Source organism: Ostrinia nubilalis, chromosome 12, assembly GCF_963855985.1.
Source record: "Ostrinia nubilalis chromosome 12, ilOstNubi1.1, whole genome shotgun sequence".
Lineage (NCBI taxonomy): Eukaryota > Metazoa > Arthropoda > Insecta > Lepidoptera > Crambidae > Ostrinia > Ostrinia nubilalis.
The window spans coordinates 5432195-5452701 of record NC_087099.1 but is presented as its reverse complement, the minus strand read 5'-3'; the positions used below and the strand labels follow the sequence as shown (position 1 = coordinate 5452701).

Below are 20507 nucleotides of genomic sequence, written 5' to 3'. Positions count from 1 at the left end.
CATGAATCACGCAATGTAAACGAAACTGTAAATTGAATGCAGTAAGTAGTAAAATGTCTTCGTACCTCAATCGATTACTGTGTTCAGCTATATGTTTGATCAAATCAGAATCATCAGACTCGAGTTCTTCAGCGAATGAATGATATATCTGATATTTTAGGATGAGACCCATGAATTTCCTGAAAATTAAATATAATTTTTCCTCAGTATGTATAGTAATGTATTGTAACTTCCTACTTTTTTATATTTTTAAACCGGCAGTCAGTGGTGACTGAGTTTGTTGCGGCGCTTCTTCTCAGCACTTGCCAAATGTTTAGCGCTGGTAGGGCAAAAAAAGAATGAGACATGTATAGGCTCCTTAAGAGCATTTGACGATTTGCAAGTACTAATTTAATTAGTCTAAACAAATAAAGATAATTTTGATTTTAAAATTTTAGACAACAACAAGGTTTCTAGTTGCACGCTTACCCAATAAAAGGTTTGTTGAATTGAACGTAGGAGTCACCTAATAAATCTGTATCCAAGGTTTCAAGTTGGGAGAAATTTCTTCTAAATTCGCTCCAACTTGCAGCTGTCTTCGAAGAAGGCGTATTCCCCGTCAGTACTTTGAGTCTCCATTCATCAGCTGCCAGGTAGAAATTTAACCTGCAAGTTAAGTAAAAATTTAAAACCATATTCTTTTCACTTTATCAAAGGTTTCTGAAAAGTGTTTCATTCGTTTTGTATTGAAAGCACGTATTGAATTTGCTTCGAAAACACCAATTCATACGGCATACCTACCATTGTATCGAAGCCCTTTGTTACTATTGCCTACATAATTATTGGAATAATTATAATTGAATGCATGACTGCTTCTCTTCCTAATGATGTAGCACGCGTTCCAATAATGTGAGCGAAGTATTTTCAGAATCGAGTTTTAAATTAACGTGAATGTTGAGAGTACCTACATACAACTTATCTATCAATTTGATTTTTCTTTGGACTAGGTGTCGAATAGTTCACTTTTAATGAAAAATCCACTATTTTTATTCGTTGTTTCTAAATAAGAGATTGTCATGATCTCAAACCAAACTAGAAAAAAAAAGTTATTTCTTTAGAGACACTTGTAAATTTTTCAGAGATTTCTACTGGTGATTATAAACAGCTGTGGGAAAACGATTTTCAAAATGACCCAGTGTGTGTAATGTTGATGCAATTTTCGTCACAAATTACTTACTTAGCTAAGTCCCTTAGGGCGAGTATTAGCTGCAATACCATGCGATGGTGGTTGCTGTTCCGATTGAAGAGCTCGATGTTAAACAGGTCGTTCCTCGCCAAAGCGTGCGGGCTCAATGCCAGCAACGATAAGAACCCTGGGATGGCTTCGTATATTGCTGTAAAAAATATAAGAATTAGCACGAACCGATTGCATCAAGCTAATCATAGTGGCGAGTTATGTCGTTGTAACAAAGGCTATTTAATCAACTTTAACTTCAAAATTATAATTATAATTATTATGTAACAACATCTGAAATAGTTATAAACCTAGGGTGGAAGACGCTGGCAGCTGTGACACATTGTATACTAGTAGGTACAGCTGTCACCGCTAACCTCTTTGAAATAATAATGTTGTTCAAGCTCCATTATGTACTTATAGCCCGAACAGGAACATAAAAACCCTCGCCATGTTGCGGAAAACTAATGGTACTAATTTATTTTAATGGCAACAGTAACTGAAAACTTCATTGATATGTCACCTTGCATGTCAAAATTAAACTGTCTATTGCTGTCAAAGTGTAAACAAACTTTATTTTAAATGTGTACAATTGATTTTGTGAATTAAATTGCTTAAAACTTTTTATAGTCGTGAAAGAAAAGTGGTTCACAATGTGTTAAAGTATTTGTCGAAGAGAAATACTAAGGGTTCCTACAATATTTTCATTGAATAATGTTTCCGACAAGGTTGTCAAATTGACTGACATGTTTATCGTATAGTACAGTCCACTGTGAAAATTAGCTGTGATTTGTTTCAACTACCTATTGTAACACTTTTTTTTCTTGGCGAGATTAAATACTTACCGATTTCCACAAACAAACATTCCTTTCCAACTGACCTAGGTCGCATACTAAAAAGTGTACAGTATTTCCTTTGTCACTTGATTGTGTCGTTAGAGATTCACTGAATTTAGATTAACTTCTGTTAAAAATTAATTACATTGTTTTGGTAAACAGAGCAATAAATAACCTCACTTTTTGAATGTCTCCGTTTGACAGATCAATGCGTTACGTTTCATTCTTTTAGTAAAGAAGACGTGTATAGCGAAATTAAATATTCAACACTGAATTTTTATAAAACTTAATATATAGGCTCTTTAATTTAAATTCTAGCTATTTCTAGTACTTTCCTCAATGTTTATATTAAAATAACATTATAATGTATCTTGATTGATCATGGATTCGGAACGTTCTAGAAATTTGACATATTCTGAGTGAAACGAAACGCGCGGGAGACGTTCCGAATACTGCTGGTGGAGTTTCTTTTATTTCTAAAAGTTTAATTAATTAATTAAATTTAAATCAGAGGAGCAGTTTTGTGAGTTCTCATATCGAAATTATTCAATAAGAGGCTAGTAGACTCAAATAGAAGTTATTGAAAATAAAAATAAAAATGTGATACATTTATTGATTGTTGTTGTTGAGGAGTTTGAATCGGACCTCGAGTCACAGGTGATGACCGACGCCTTTTTGAGTGTCCCTTTGCTCTGCTGGCCATGCTCGTGAAGAGAAGCTTTGTAGTGTGTGGTGTTGTGGCATCCTGAGTCGGCCTTATATGTGCCATTCCCAACTCAAACGGGCAGGGTACGCATATTATTGTGGTCGAGATAAGGGAATTCCGGTTGAACACCGAAATCCCGCTGTTCGCCGATTTTGTGGACTCACTGCCACGTGCTGAGTTTTATTACTGAAGGTAAGCAGGACCTATTCCAAGGATCACCTTTAGTTTCTTCTTGTTATTTTCTTGTTTGCATTGGCGGCATTGTTAACCAATGCACGTGGTTGTTATTTGCAGATTGTGTGTGGTTGGGCAGTGCTCGGTGGCGAACCTCTGCGCTGTCTTGTGTTGCTGTTGCTGTCTGTTGTTGCTGATGTTGCCTCCATAGCAGGTATGTTGTGGTTTCTTCTTCAAACTCATTCACCTCTCCGCTGAGTTAGGATGAATTAATAGAAACGTGGCACTCGGCCACGGGCTACCCTACTTCATAGGTTGGCTCCATTTCTATTGAGCTTGTCAATTATTTTAGTTTACTTTGAAAAAGTAGATTACCCATGTAATAATTACATTTTACCAAAATGTTACTTCCTAAATAGATTTACCATTGTTATGTATTATCGATGGATTTTGTTGTGTTAACTATTTTTAGTTCGCTTTGTAAAAGTAGATGATGTAATAATTACAATAATTACATTTTACCAAAATCTTACTTCTTAAATAGATTTACCATAGTAATGAATTACCGATGGATTTTGCTGTGTTCACATTTGCTCCATCCTCGAGAGCGATGGATTGTTGTTTTTAAATTGTTTTTATTATTATGCTGTTTGTATAATTTTTTATTGTACAATAGGAGGTGTATGGTACCGGCTGTTCTGTATGTTACCGGCTGTTCTGTTTGGCACCGGCTATAAGGTGTTTGGCACCGGCTGTCCCGCAGTGCCAGACGCTTGCTGCACCCGACGGGTGCGGAGGGGGTTGAGCCGAGTGGTGGAGGTTATTGTCTCACCCACAATAAATTGTTATTGATTCAAATAATTATTTTTATTTTGCTCCGGCAATTTTTTTTATTTACACTATTTTAAAGTTTTTTGTCACTTTGTAAGTGTTGAATTTTATGGAATTGGGAAAGAAGTACCGAGTTTGAAGCGTTAATGAGCAGACATTGCAGTTGAATATTCAAGTTCTGAATTTGATTATTGATAAATAATAAAAAAAATCCTACTAGCTCGATTGATGGTTTCATTTAATTTATTTAAACCAGGTTACCTATAATATAATCTATTTTTGTTAATTTATGAAAATATCAAATTAGCCCGTAATCCTGAATCCTGATAGTTACATAAAGTTAGCTTATTAATTTAACACAGGTACGACTGTACTCAGTGTCGCACTATCAAATGAAATTGACGCGCCTCTATGCCAGGGTTTTTATTTATTTTTATGTTCCTGGTCAGGCTATAGATTAAGAGATTATTGTAAACAGGAGTATATAATAAATTATTATTCTTCTTTATTCTTACTCTTTATTTTGCAACAAAAATATAATATAGTCTGTTGTTACTATCGACTGACCACACAGAAGTATCTTCCAGGGATTTTAATAATTTTAGTATCTGAAATTTTATCAGATCAGAATATTCCAAACTGAAAATCGTGCAATCTCAATTAAATATAATAATTTATTATCACAGAAAACATTAATAACAATTACGAGTATATTGTGTAACAAGATCACGAGCTTTTTAAACTTATCACCTACTTGGCAATCTATTAGAGATAAAGATAGGCACTACCTGGCACTACTAAAGTCCCCAAAATTAATTATAAAATGAATCAGTTGAAAAAGTAAGAATTTATTTTAACAACTTTTACTAATCTTAAAGTTATTAAAGGGTTTGGCCTTAAGAACGTCTTAGGTAAACTACAATTTTATTTTAATTAACTAATCTAGTAGATACCTAAATAGATTCTGATTTCTAAGCCTTCCAAGAATTGTTTGAATTTCCAAAGATGAATGCTACTTCATAAGGACAAGGGCTAATTAGTTAACTTTAATTAAAAAACTGGGGATTATAACAACAGTATCAGTTACAGTCTCAAGTTACCTTCTCTTATCTTTTCCAATATTAGTACCTATCTAAATACTTTATTTAAAAGCTTAATGGTACACTGCTATGGGGCGTGCGCAGGTCGTACGATTTAAAGACTCGGGTAGGTTTTTAGCCGGGTCGTTCTACGCTTTCCTGCAAATGTTATAAGCTTCATAGCATTTTTAAACACCTAACATCTTTAGATAAGTTTATCTTAGCCTAGATATTTTATCCTAAGTTTTACTGAACCGGTGTTTAAACGGTACATTTAAATTTTAAATACCTATTTTACTACAAATAAGAATTTTGCCATTATAAGTTCAAAATAGATTTTGAATTTCATTAATAGACTAGTTAGCATGAATTTAAGATAAAGGAAGTTGTTTTAACATAATTTTTACTCAATTTTAGAACCGGAATTTTCAGGTTGTCTGTCGAATTACGAATACGAATGCATGAGAAACTAAATTGAAAAGGGACTTAAAAACTTAGGGTCCTTAGGATTTATATTACACTTACCCGAGTAACGTGGGGCTTCCCTCAGGATAAAAGTGTTGTTACTGTACGAAGCAGTGAGCTGCTTGAAAGCGATCTTCATGGCAGTCTCGTGCGCATCCAAATAGTTTCCTATACTGACGTCTTTACACGTGACCACCTTCATTTTGTTGGGTTTGCAGTAGTCAACGAGGACGGGAGGGCAGGAACTGTTGAACACTGATATCTGCCATATCTCTGGCTTGATCTCACCAAGGTTCAGTTCTTTGATGAGGTTAGCTGCCGCTTTGAAAGCGTTTTCTCCGCCGAGATTCTGTTGAAAGAAAACAGTTAAATTAATCATCTATTTTTTTACTGAGATTAAGAAGTAAATTGACTTCGGCATACCTTACCTTTATTTGCAGATTCGCAGTAACTTTCCGGTAAACTGCTGGGTGCTTGGGCAACAAACTGTCTATCACATTAGACCAGTCGTCACCATTTAGCGACCCTGTAAAAGAAATTACATTATTTTGATACGTATTTTATTAGTCGATGTTGTAAAAATATACAGGGTGTGGTTTTGTAAAACAACGCCCATCTTAGGGGTGGTATACACGACACTCATGCCAAAAAAAAATGTTTTAAATGTTCATGAAAAATTCAATGAAATCAGGAAATGGTATTATTACGCGGGCGAGCTATCGGTTAGTCTCCCCGCTCTCCCGGAGCGGCGGCCGCATGAGCTCGGCGGTGAAGCGGGGCACGCGGGGGTGGTGCGGGCGGTAACAAGCGCCGTCTCGAAAGTTTTAGATGTTTGAATAAGTTTATTTACTAATAAAGTAATAGATAAAATTTTATTGATATATTTTTCTTGTAATTACTTTCATAAATGTACTACTACCCCTGTGATGGGCGGCGTTGTTTTACAAAACCTCACCCTGTATACATATTTACTACGCTACGTGGCATGAGCTCTTTGTATGAAACATGAAACGGATTACAAATAACCGGGCCTCACTACGGTTTCACGCCCCACGAAAGCACGGTAATGGTGCGCATATACCTTTAAACTTTAACAAAAACCAATCAACATTATGCATCGATTCATTTATTCACGCTCATGCTACCCGTTCTATACAAGTTTTAGTAACCATTTAGTACCATTTATTCATTAGCGGCATCCTTATTTGTGTGCCAAAGGTTACCGTTCCCTGGCACAAGAAAATTAGGGATAGGACGTAGCAGAGGGAAGTTTGGCAATAAAACGGCGTAACATCCCTGGGGCGGGTTAGTGACGATATTTATGTTAGAGCCCGACCAGGAACATAAAAACCCTGGCATAGAGGCGCGTCAATTGCATTTGATAGTGCAACACTGAGTACAGTAGTACCTGTGTTAAATTAATAGGCTAACTTTATGTATCAGGATTCAGGATTACGGGCTAATTTGATATTTTCATATGTCAACGAAAAAGATTGTATTATAGGTAACCTGGTTTAAATAAATTAAATAAAACCATCAATCAAATTCAGAACTTGAATATTCAACTGCAATGTCTGCTCATGAACGCTTCAAACTCGGTACTTCTTTCCCAATTCCATAAAATTTAACACTTACAAAGTGACAAAAAACTTTAAAATAGGTAGTTGAAACAAACCACAGCTAATTTTCATAGTGGGCTGTACTATACGATAAACATGTCAGTCAATTTGACAACCTTGTCGGAAACATTATTCAATGAAAATATTGTCCGAACCCTTAGTATTTCTCTTCGACAAAAACTTTAACACATTGTGAACCACTTTTCTTCAAGACTATAAAAAGATTTTAGCAATTTAATTCACAAAATCAATTGCACACATTTATAATAAAGTTTGTTTACACTTTGACAGCAATAGACAGTTTAATTATTGACATGCAAGGTGACCTGTCAATGAAGTTTTCAGTTACTGTTGCCATTAAAAGAAATTAGTACCATTAGTTTTCCGCAACATGGCGAGGGTTTTTATGTTCCTGGTCCGGCTATATTATGCTTGACATGGAAAATCGTTACTGCTAGTTTCTTTGGTAACGGCCAAAATTCGCTGTCTGATCTTTAGTCTGATCTGATGATACCGCTTATGTAAGTGGGACTGATAGGAATTTTAAGTGTATGAGTAACAATAATTGAGATTTCTAAGGTTATCGTAACAAAACATCAAAAAATAGTAATAAAGCTTTAGTAATGGGTTAATTTAATTACAGCTAAACTAAGCATCAAATATCAATATTGTTTTATTATGTTGGGTTGTTACTTAGGTAATTATCTTTTACGGAGATTTAACTTATCCATTTAATAATTTTTACATGAAGCACTAAAAAATAAAAAAAACAGTGTTAACACACGAACTTGTGCTAACGAATGAGCTACGTATAAAATTAGTTATTTTTTTCTAGTTATACTTTGGGAGATGTGTGTTTCACCGGCAGGCCATTATCACACCACACGTCATTACGATGACATGCTAGAATTATTTAGGTTTAGCAGCTACGGCAATAAACCTTGAAGGAAAGTCTATAATACACTCGCGAGCAAAAGTATGGAATCACTTACATGAAGTTGTTTCCACGCGAACTTGTGCACTAACGAATTTGTTAGTAACAAAAAAGTGGCACCATTTTAAAGATTACACTATTAACTTTAAATTGATACCAAATTCATTTAAATCACACCAGTATTTAAAAAGGTATCCCCGCTGATGTGAAGAAGTACGGAAAAAGACAAGTATCAACTGTTTGAACGTCGCGAGTTGCGGCCTATTTACCCTCTATAAAAGCACGTGTTTTCGGATTTTTGCTTTCACACGTTGATCCATACACATCTCCGCTTTTTTGGCGCTTTACCTAAGTGTCAAAAGAAGCGGAGATGTGTATGAATCAACGAATTTGGTATCAATTTAAAGTTAAAAGTTTAATCTTTAAAATGGTGCCACTTTTTTGTTACTAACAAATTCGTTAGTACACAAGATCGCGTGGAAACAACTTCATGTAATTGATTCCATACTTTTGCTCGCGAGTGTATACAGGGTGACTTTTGTATCAGTATCCAAATTTTAATATAATAATCTATGAAGCGAAAGACAAAACACGTATTTTTTATTTTTGTATCGTCCAGTACAAAAATGTCAAAATAAAGCACCCAGAAACAGTCTGAAAAAACACTTACACCGTGGTCACGGCTCACTCGCTTACGCACGCACACACGTACGCGCCTGCCCGCGCCGCATTTCATTCATTGCGATACGATTTATAAGTTGTCGATTTTCCCTTCATACTTTCACGGGCTTAGGACCGTCAAAATGCAAAAGATTTCAAAGTGGTAATTAGTTTTAATTAAACAGACTTACTAATTTATGGTAGAAAAATTAAATACCTACGACAATAATTACGCTATCAAAAAGAAAATAAAATCACCGAGAGCGGTAACACTACTTTTCTTGTGTACCTAATTCGGGGGTATTTAACGTTATTTTCTTGTGCAATAATTGAGATTGCTTACCAAACCTACCTAACATAACAACAAACTAACAAATTATGAGTAGTTATTTTAATAATTGCCCAAAGTGCATACCATTTTTCTCCAGACAGACTTGCACGCTTTTGTACATTGTCTTTGAGTTTATTTAAAACTACAGTGTCATTTCGCACTTCGCGTCTCGTGTAGGTACTTACCTACTTGCTCGCGGATCTCGCTTCAGTTTGCCGCTAAAATCGTTCACCGGTTTGGCACTGTTGGGTTTAGTCCTTGGTTACGAAGTCGAGGTATTCCTCTGGGCCCGGTTCAAACTCTCTCCACTTAAAATGTAGCACCGAATCATTTCATAACACTCGCGCTGCGAATACATCGTTACGTTGACCGCACGACGGAACGATCGGCGCGCGCAGCGATACGCGCGTCTCGTAATGGGTTGCGCGGGCGACTGATTGAAAAGCGCCGCGCGGCCAGGCCGGCCGGTCGAGCGTTGCCACACGTTGCCAGCTCTCCGCTCGACCAGCTCTCCCGCAAAATGTTTACGCGCTAAGCGCGGTAACCACACTACGTGATTAATTGGTTAGGAAAAAAATAGTTGATGTTAAAATTTGACCTACCTATTTTTTATTAAAAATGTCATCTATAAACGATACCTAATGTCAGGAAAAAATTTGGATACTGATACAAAAGTCACCCTGTATAAAGTTCGATTTCTATATTATAATAAAACTCAAAGGTACTAGTAGTAGTAGTACAAAGTAAAAGGACTGACTGACTGATATAGTGATCTATCAACGCACAGCCTAAACCACTGGACGAATCGGGCTGAAATTTGGCATGCAAGTAGATGTTATGACGTAGGCATCCGCTAAGAAATAATTTTACGAAACTCCACCCCTAAGGGGGTAAAACGGGATCCACGCGTACGAAGTCGCGGGCGGCCGCTAGTCTTTTATATACTCACTTAACAAATGAACCGGTAAGTTGCCCCCAACCCCCTTGTCGCCCAATAAGCTCAAGGCCACGTACTTATGTAGCTTTACGTACAAAGGCTTCACCCCTTCCCAAAGCTCGCGGGCTTTCTGTATGGCGCCCTCGTATTCTACTAAAGAGTCCCAGTATTCTTCCACAGTCTTATAATCTGGAAATAATGGCTTGGTTAATAAATAATGTCTGTGTCTTACTATTTATGTTGGTTTATTAAGAAAACAACGGAATGTAACGACATTATGGTAAAACTGAAAAAACTTATGACAACATGTGGTATAGCTAAATAAAAGCTTCTAGCTTTACATAAAAATCAACAGTAGGTACGTATTTTTAACCGACTTCTTAGATTACATAGAAGTAAAATAAAGGGTGTTAAAAGAACATGATATAGGAAGAAATTCAAGATAAATTTTATCCTCGTATATAGGAAAAATTTAAGTGTCATGAACAGTGAAAACAACCTTAGCTTCTAAATTGGTAATCATTGGAAATGTTTCCCCAAATATTTGTGACTTTCAGAAGTTACAAAATTGCTGTAATGGTAACTACAAGTTGTAAAAGTTATTGTTTTTCTGTACCTTTCGATGCATTTCCTAGAATAGGCAGGATTTGTTCTACATATTCGTTGATGTCTGGCAGGTTACTCTCCCATGATTGTTTCATTTTCTTCAACACTGCTTTATATTGTTTCTTCGCGAAACTATTGTGGAACTCTGTCAAAGATAGAATTTATATCATAAAAGATATCAGACATTTAAAAACAAAGAGATTGAAGAAACAGCTTCAAAAGAGGCCTGTTTGTTTTTATTGAAACGTGTCTGTAGATTTTATTTTATGAATTTCTGTAATAACTGTGAATAGAGTGTAATCAAAGTGCTGTCTCTTGGGATTCGTGGGTGTTTTAGTGACGGATAACCGAATATAAAAATATTTGTATTACTGATCAATGTGATTAATTTTATTGATACCTACTACGTGTGAAGTGAAATAGCGCGCGTTTTAAAAACAATATCTAAAGTGTTTTATAAACATGCGTCCATTCTATATCCATATTACATGCTTAGTTTGTTCATAGATTGAGGCTCCAGATTAATAGTTTGTTTCCGCCAAATGACGTCGACTGCTGGACAAAGGCCTCTTCCAAGGGTTTAAACAACGACCGGTCATGCGCTACCCGCATCCAGGCACTTTCGGCGACCTTCACCGGGTCGTTGGTCCACCTGGTAGGGGGCCTGCCCACACTACGTCTTCCGGCCAGTAGTCGTCACTCACACACAGAACTTTTCTGCCCCAGCGGCCATCAGCACTGCCAGCTTACTTATGTGCTTTAGCACTTTCGTAGATGATTGATCTAAAGTGAACTCTAAAAGCTCATGTTAAAGGTTAATTTTAAACTTACCTCGCAACGCGCAAGTTCTCGACCCACAGTCGTAGTTGGTCGCAAACCTTACTTTATTCTGCGCCTTATCCGCAAACGTCACCAGCTGTAACCAACATTTTCTATTAATTATTATTGATTTCGACACCCACATCTAAGATTTACTAGATTTCCTCTTCTAAGTTGACCCGCCTACGTAGGCATATAATATTTACGACCGCTTCCTATCAAGGGGTCTAGCCTAATATTAGAATTAACATTAATAATTTATGTATGAAACTTAAGGTTCTTAGACAAATGAAAAATATTTGGTATATAAGCTTCATGATTTAGGACGCCAAAAGCGTCACATAATTTCGTGGCTACGAGTCATGGGAGTGCCTAGTATTTATATTAATAAGTTCTTGTAAATAAATATACTTTGAAGGTCTAACGCTTGACTCAGTGGCTGAGGTATAGGAGCGGCATGGGACGGCGTTTTTGAGACGTCAACGTCAGCGAGACTTCAGATATGTTTCAGATTTTTAAGATAAGTATTCTTGTCAAATCTTAATATGTCAATTTCACCTCCTGCGCCGCTCTCATACCTCAGGCACTGACAGAGTTTAGCGCTAAATATATATATAACTCAATCTAAATTTCAATATTGACAACATTGACATGTAATATTTAATTTTTTGGTTGCGCCTGTCTTGAATAAAAGCCTCATGAGATTATTGTAATGTAAGATGATAAAGCAGAATATTTGTGTTATACACATTACACAAATATTCTGCTTTATCATCTTACATTACACCTGTATTCTAATTTATATCAGTAAATAAATTCACAAAATATATTTTTTTAATAATAAAGATTCACTTCTTTTAAAGCCTGGTCCGTGAGCACGTAGAATCCCGTCCAATGACCCCAAGCTACCCATTCCTATCGCTCGCGCGTAATTATACAGTGTGAGTCACGTTAAAGTGTACATATGAAAACAGATGAAACTAGACCTATTTTTATCGATAAAAAAGAGGTCAAAAAATTTTAGATTTTTTTTAAATTTTTTATAGAATTTTTTTTTCTTCCAATTACTTATTGTAAAGAAAACGTAATAACTTTTAAACTAAGCAGTATATCCTGATAAAATAAAAACAGTAATAATGCTAAATAACAGGCAATACTAAAACAATACATAAAATACACAAAAAATGCCAACAAATAATAAAAAATGATATACTTTTTGAAAAAAATCTGCTTAAAAATTCGTATTTTTTTGGTTATTTGATAAATTTCTCCAAAAAATGCCCCTATAACAGATGGTTTTTATTACTTTTTATTATTCTCTATCGTATTACTTTTGTAAAACTAAAAATCGCGTGTCTCTATCCCTATCACAACATTTGCTATGATCGTTTGAACAAAGGCCTGCCACCACATTTTTCTCCGCTACAGGTAGAGACAATTTTAATTTTAACTCAAATGCTTATTTTACTTCGAAATTTTTTGTTTTTATTTAAAATCTAACTTGTCTTTATCAAAATTACAAATCTAGAGTCACTTTCAGTTTCGTTGTTAACGAAGCGTTGAATGGCGCGCCCGTAGAGGCTTAGTTCAAACGATCATTGCAAACGTTGTGATAGGGATAGAGACATGCGATTTTTGGTTTTACAAAAGTAATACGATAGAGAATAATAAAAAGTAATAAAAACCACCTGTTATAAGGGCATTTTTTGGAGAAATTTATCAAATAACCAAAAAAATACGAATTTTTAAGCAGATTTTTTTCAAAAACTATCGTTTTTTTATTATTTGTTGGCATTTTCTAGGTATTTCATGTATTTTTTTAGTATCGCCTGTTATTTAGCATTATTACTGTTTTTATTTTATCAGGATATACCGCTTAGTTTAAAATTTATTACGTTTTCTTTACAATAAGTAATTGGAAGAAAAAAATTCTAGAAAAAAATAAAAAAAAATCTCAAAAAATTTTTGACCTCTTTTTTATCGATAAAAATAGGTCTAGTTTCATATATTTTCATATGTACACTTTAACGTGACTCACACTGTATTGCTGTCGCGACTGTGCGACTGGCGCCCGCAGTGAGTGTGCGAGCGCGACAGCAACATCATTTTATTACAATCATTTTATTACAGGATCATAATGAAATTGTAATCAGTAGATTTGTTACACAGCATGATGTAATTTAAGTAGCAGTCAGTAGAAGTCTGATTTAAGGTCAATGAAATTTATGAAAGTTGCATTAGTTAAAGAAATACTGTACTTTTATTGTGGCTGTAGATAACCTAACTTTAATAAGACTCAATAAATACTGACCCGGTTTAAATTGTTTGATAGCACATTAACTAACTGAAAATTTGGCTACATTTTAACTTACTCATCAGGTTTCCATACTACATACATAACATAGTATTTATTTTATTTATTTATTTAAACTTTTAGCACATACATACATACATATAATGCACTGTGACGGACTTAATGCCGGATGGCATTCTCTGCCAGTCAACCACGGTACCACTAACTAACCACTAGTATCACTTTTATTTCTATTTTGAAATACTCCTCCAAGATTAAACTGGTTCATCTCATTACTTAACATACTCATAATATGTGGACAACTTTTTACCTTTACAGAAATAAATAGGTAAGTCTACCAAAGCTAAAAATACATGAAACCTGAATCTTTTTGTCCTTCACAAGTAAGACTACTGAACCCATCTTAATTGTAAGACCGTGTACTCGTAATATTTATCACAGGTAAATGAAACGGTTTCAGAATTTTGAAATGCTGATCTGAATTTTAGATGAAAATACATGCGAATGGCAGAAAATGAACAGCTCTTGTAGCTTTGATGTTTAACTGCAAATTGCTCTTTTAGTAAAATAAATTCAAATTCCAATTTATAAAATTTCTGCATGTGAAATGTAGATACGTTAATGTACGTATAGGTACTATCTAGAATAAATAGTTTTAAAAAGCAACTGTTACTGACTGTCTGATCTATCGACATACATTTAATTGATAGAAGTCCCTGCCGGTGAAGCCGTGCTGGTATCATTTACTCCATCATCATCATCATCATTTCAACTATAGGACGTCCACTGCTGAACATAGGCCTCCCCCAATGAATTCCAAAATGGCAGATTTGTGGCAGCCTGCATCTTCACTTATAGGACGGAAAATAAGTATTAGCGTACGAAAACTAATACTCACTCTTATCCATTGGTCGCTGTCCAACAAAACATCACCGGGCTGCAGCAGTAGGTGCACTTTACGCTTCAGCAAATCATCAGTCTGTGTCCACGAATGCCTCGTGATAGTCTTGAGGTCTTCAAGGTTCTGCTTTACGAAGGTCTTGTATTCTTTGTCGCGCTCCAACTGTGAAAAATAAATATTTATAAATCATACAGTTTAGCCCATAGGGTTAAGTAACTAAGGTATAAAAATAACTGAGCTTTTTGGTCGTATTTCATAAGTATTTTTTTAGTAATTATCTACTAAATTTACCTGATTTTTTTGAAAGCAAAACAGGACATCTCGTAGTTATGATTAAGGCCCGATTCGACCAAACTTTTATCCGAAAATAACTCTTGGTATAACTGGCACATTGACAGTTTCAGTATGGGAAATATGTCAAAACTGACGACTCTTGTTTGGTCGAAACCACCCTAAGTCCCATTAGTATAAAGGCGTGTATATTGTAAATACTGCGAAGCTGCTCACGAGTTTACCTTGTTTGAGCAGTCGAGAGTTTAATGTTCAAACTGGCAATGTCTTCAGGATTCAAGTCTCAAGTCTTATGACTTCAAGTAGGTACCAGCGAATCGGGACAATAGAAAACTATTGTTGGCGAGGCTTCATGCGACCACTTAGGGTTCCACGAGTTAAGGATTCAAGTCTCCAGTCTTAAGACTTCAGGACTCAAGTCTCTGTAGGTCTCAAGCAGCCTCGTAATATCGATACCTTTACAACACTAGGCTGTGAGGAAGTGAAATGCGATCCTAAAACGCTCAGTTTGTTTGCCACGCGTTAATGATAGTGAAACATAAACGTTGCTATTAAACGAAATTCGGAGAAGTTGTTAAATGGTTTCGTATCCGTGATGTTTCAGTGTGTAATATTATCATGCCAATATTATTTGATAGTGTATTCACGCTTAATATTCATATTAGGTTTCAGTTTAATCTACTATATGATTACATGTGAATTGACATTATTTAATAAATTTTAACCGTCACACTTTAGGCTGGGTTGCACCATCCTACATTAACTTTGACCAACGTCAAAAATCTGTAAAATTTCATACAAAAACCACCGGTTATCGTCATAGTTACGGTCAAAGTTGTAAATATTGATTATCTTCCAGTGTATGTCTTGTTGGTTGTCCTATTAAATAAATAAAATAAAATAAAATAAAGTTAGGTGGTGCAACTCAGCCTTAAAGAGCTATTTATTGTCAAAGTACCACTCTCTAGACTTTTTATGGCAAAAATAAATTATTAGTATAGCGTGTTACTTTTTTCCAAATAAGTTGATTTAGCTTAGTTTAATATTAGATTTGTACTAAATTATACTTATGTATTTCCTGCGAAACGTAATACAGTTTAATTTAGTCAATTAATATTTTTTCTTATAACTTTTGTAATCTAAATTATTTGTAAAATCTATTTTGTATTATGTTGCTGTACCTAAATAAATACACTCGCGAGCAAAAGTATGGAATCACTTACATGAAGTTGTTTCCACGCGATCTTGTGTACTAACGAATTTGTTAGTAACAAAAAAAGTAGCACCATTTTCAAGATTAAACTTTTAACTTTAAATTGATACCAAATTCATTTAAATCAAACCAGTATTTAAAAAGATATCCCGGCTGATGTGAAGAAGTAAGAAAAAAGACATGTACCAACTGTTTGATACGTCGCGAGTTGCGGCCTATTTACCCCTATAAAAGCACGTGTTTTCGGATTTTTGCGTTCACAGGTTGATCCATACACATCTCGGCTTCTTTTGACACTTTACCTGGGATTCTACACCTACAGAAGCAGCACAAATCGTTGCACTGTTGCAAGAAGGGCTCAGCCAGCGGGCTGTCGCACGTCAGCTCCACATAAGTCAGTCCTGGGTTTCGAAAGTTTTAAGACGCTTTTGGGAGACTGGTGGCTTTATCCCGAGACCAAGTTCTCAACAGCGCCGGTGCACATCGCAGAGGGATGACCGTTTTTTCATGTCAACCTCTCTATGAAATCGTCATTTGACTGGTATCAACGTCCAGCAAGAGCTCAGAAATGTTCGTAGGATAGCTGTTAGCGAGTGGACATTTCGTCTAAGATATGAGCAATAAAATTTTACTCCAAAAAGGCCTGCCACAGGCTGGAAACTGACGGCAGGTCACCGACAAGCACGCTTTCAATTAGGTCGCACTCGGAAGGCGAGTAATGGAGGCGAGTTTTGTTCTCCGATGAATGCAGAATGTTTTTGCTGTGCAGCAGTCGAAGAGGTCGGGTCAATAGACGGCCTAGGGAGCGATTTGTGCAGTGCTGGTTCGCTAAAACATTGGCTTATGGGGGTGGCTTGCTCGACTTCCCATCGAGATGTGTAGGAGCAAATTGAAAGCGTACTTATCGGTGACCTGCCGTCAGTTTCAAGCCTGTGGCAGGCCTTTTTGGAGTCAAATTCTGTTGTTTATATCTTAGACAAACTGTCCACTTGCTAACAGCTATCCTACGAACATTTCTGAGCTCTTGCTGGACGTCGATACCAGTCAAATGACGATTTCGTAGAGAAGTTGACATGAAAAAACGGTTTTCCCTCTGCGATGTGCACCGGCAATGTTCAGAACTTGGTCTCGGGATAAAGCCACCGGTATCCTGAAAGCGTCTTCAAACTTTCGAAACTCAGGACTGGCTTATGTGGAGCTGACGTGCGACAGCCCGCTGGCTGAGCCCTTCTTGCAATAATGCAACGATTTGTGCTGCTTCTGAAAGTGTAGAATCCCAGGCAAAGTGTCAAAAGAAGCGGAGATGTGTATGGATCAACGTGTGAAAGCAAAAATCTGAAAACACTTGCTTTTATGGGGGGTAAATAGGCCGCAACTCGCGACGTATCAAACAGTTGATACATGTCTTTTTCCTTACTTCTTCACATCAGCCGGGATATCTTTTTAAATACTGGTGTGATTTAAATGAATTTGGTATCAATTTAAAGTTAAAAGTTTAATCTTTAAAATGGTGCTACTTTTTTTGTTACTAACAAATTGGTTAGTACACAAGATCGCGTGGAAACAACTTCATGTAAGTGATTCCATACTTTTGCTCGCAAGTGTATATAAACTTTTTTAGGCTACGTTTATTTTGTTAATCACGTGAACTTGAACATTCATGAATGGCATAATAGTATTCAAAGAAAAAGTGTGTCACTAACCTTAGTTTGAAAGCCCTTAGGGCTGCCAATAAGCGCGTCCCACGTTGCCGACGCCCTGTCGGCACAGTTGTCGGTGTAGTCGAACTCGACTAAATCGATTACAGAGGTCAACAGCTCGCTGTCGTTGCCGTTCGACAACGTTGCAGAAAGAAGCAGCACGAAGAAGTGGGAGAAGCGAAGTGAGATTGTCAGCCTCATTTTTGGTCTGTGGACAATGAAAAAACACATTAAAATTTTTGATGATTTCATAATAATGTGAATCGTCTCATGAAAAGTAGTTTCTCGCGAAGTAGGTACCTAGATGTTAAAAAACGCAGGTTCTATTATTACATTAATCTTGTCACAGTTTCGAGACTAACGCCCGTATTCTTAAACTCGCTTAAGGGAAGCAGAAAATCGAACGCACAGCGTTGAATGGAGCTATGTGATTGGTTCGTGTGTCACCCTGTGCGTCTACGCGAACTGTGAGACCTCATAGCCTCATAATGTTTGTGTATACGGGCGTAAAACCTATGCCATTGCTGAGAAGAGGCAGCGCGGCGCAAAAAACTTTAAATGTCTGTCTATCTACACAATATGATCTACAACTTATTCATAAGATGACGATGGATTGATAACTTTACTCCTTTACGAAAAAACTACAAGATGGATTTCGAAACTTAGTATCATTAATTTACATTTAACGAAACCCATGCGAACCAAGATGCGAGCAGAGACCTATTCCATTATAAATCACTTCTCTGTAGAAATTCAGCTGTAATAAAGTAATATTTTCGTAACTGTCGGAAAGTTTTATGTTAAACATACTTAAATACTTTTTTTGTATGAAATGTATGAAACTCGTGTCTCTTTTTTCTTCTACCAATATATAATTTTATTTACATATTCAAATTCAAATTATTTATTTACAATAAATAGGTTTATATTAGGAATTATTTATACTAGGTCCTTACTTATGAAATTAGCGATTTGTATGCAGAATTTTACGAAAATTGATTATTTCCATACTAACATCTTTTTGCGAATTTTTAAGAAACCACAAATTTAATTTTTATAAAATTTTGTGGGTAGAAACAAATTCAATTTTTTTAAAACTTAGTAAACCAACATTGTCCTAACCCTAACCTAAACTTGTCATCTAATAATAAATTATGGCAACTATTTCCTCATAGTTTGAAAGGCAAAATGTTTATGTTTTACAAAACTTTGAAGAGCAGATATCTTGAAAACTATACAAGATTTAGAAAAACTTGACTTACAAATTAAATCAATTTTAATTCTCTAGAAGTATTCATATCGCTAGGAGATGCTTGGTTTTTTATTTAGATAGTTTTTGACAAATAAGCGAAAAACCCAAAAATGGGAGAACTTTTAAAATTGTCCATCCTCTAACTAGCTAATCCAAACAAAGTTACAATGTTGTAAAATTAGTCATAATAATTGTTGTTCTTCATTTGACACTTTCTTTGGGATATTTAGGTGGCATTTAAAAAAAGGTGAATTAATATATTAGAAGCCTTTTAATATCCCGTGGCTTAGTTATACAATCTGAGGATAGATAGATGCCGTGGCAAAAAAATGTATCTGCGGCTTGACTTATTATAATTCGCCATTACTAAATAGCTAGAAATCTAGCTTTGTTTTTTAATATACCTAATTAAATATTAGTAGACAGTTTACATACCAGTATAATAACGTCCAGGTATTTCGGCCACTCGACACCACAGATGAATATAAAACTCGGGTAGAAGTATAATAATTTATTGCACTTTACACAACAATCCTTACGTCTAGCACACTTCACTCTTTAAACAAGAAGAAGCGAAAGCTGGCCATAACTCCGCTTATAAACTCTTAAAAATCGCGGGAACTCAAACGTTTCGATTGGTTGACATAGTCTGCCCATCACATCTTGTGGGAGTGTGATCTTTGGAAACATGAACGTGATATAATGCTTAATTCAATACAACATACATCAGTTTCCGAAATTTATTACACCGATCTTGTCGCGACAAGGAAAAATTTCCGTGCTTTTAAGCGATTTTGTGAAAAATACTATTGGCAGGTAGTTGCTAATTGCTCATAAGATAGGCTCCCTTAATTTTTATTTATTGTCCGTGGTGCATAATCTTTTCTTAAAGGTTTTAAACCTTTTTTTGTCACCTGTCATCCGCTTTGCAATCAAATGGAGGGAAGGCGAACCTTAATTTCGAACTCCTCCTATGTTCTTCTGATTAATTTCGTTGCGGGTCCAATGACAGTTTAACTTTCCCCCGGGACAAACTTGACCTTCATTGGTTGGGTTTTTGTGGCGGTCAAGCTGTAGATCCTGGCTACACAGGAGTTGCAGTGGTGGGAACGAGAGGTGGGAATAGTCCCGTACCTACTATGTGTTCTGCCCATTATCACTTCAGCTTGCTAAAACATCGTACTATGTCACCATGCGACTTTAGATAGTATAAGGATCTCCTCATTTCAGATTCGATTGCATAAAAAAACCAAGCATAGTCCACTCCATAGTATGGTATGCAATTTTGTGGTTCGTAAGCCTATAGTGAGAGGCCGCTTTTCAGAACAACAGACTTTCATCTTATGGCACTAAGGTATTTTAGATGACTCTACCGAGCTGTATCACTTATCCAAGCTATCGTTGTTAAGACGTCCACCCCAAGATGAAGAAGGTGAGATGAGCTTATAGAGGTTGTGGCAATGGCAATCAGTTAATCTCGAAATCATGGGAGGCCTATGCTCAGCAGTATTATTATATGCTATGAACGCCATAAGTGTAGCTGAAATAATAATAAAAATAAATATTCGTTGGGCAATTCCATACAGCGCCATTTAGCCATAAAATAAGCAACAAATATGCTTGTGT

At 35.9% G+C, this 20507-nt stretch overlaps 1 protein-coding gene across 3 annotated transcripts in view; it reads right to left on the bottom strand.

Moving 5' to 3' along the window:
• Nucleotides 1-20507, bottom strand: part of LOC135076833 (angiotensin-converting enzyme-like) — a 37060-nt gene that overhangs the window by 3253 nt on the left and 13300 nt on the right. For 2 of the 3 annotated variants that reach the window (XM_063971301.1, XM_063971303.1), the window contains 10 exons: nt 17633-17837; nt 14423-14587; nt 11223-11307; nt 10402-10536; nt 9798-9974; nt 5733-5830; nt 5365-5653; nt 1217-1373; nt 469-645; nt 66-179 (listed from right to left, as the gene is read on the bottom strand). In XM_063971301.1, coding sequence (XP_063827371.1) covers nt 66-179; nt 469-645; nt 1217-1373; nt 5365-5653; nt 5733-5830; nt 9798-9974; nt 10402-10536; nt 11223-11307; nt 14423-14587; nt 17633-17830 — 1595 coding nt within the window. In that variant the 5' untranslated portion in view covers nt 17831-17837. Of the gene's footprint in view, nt 1-65; nt 180-468; nt 646-1216; nt 1374-5364; nt 5654-5732; nt 5831-9797; nt 9975-10401; nt 10537-11222; nt 11308-14422; nt 14588-17632; nt 17838-19316; nt 19461-20507 lie in introns of those variants that run through there. The other variant, XM_063971302.1, reaches the window with a different exon arrangement.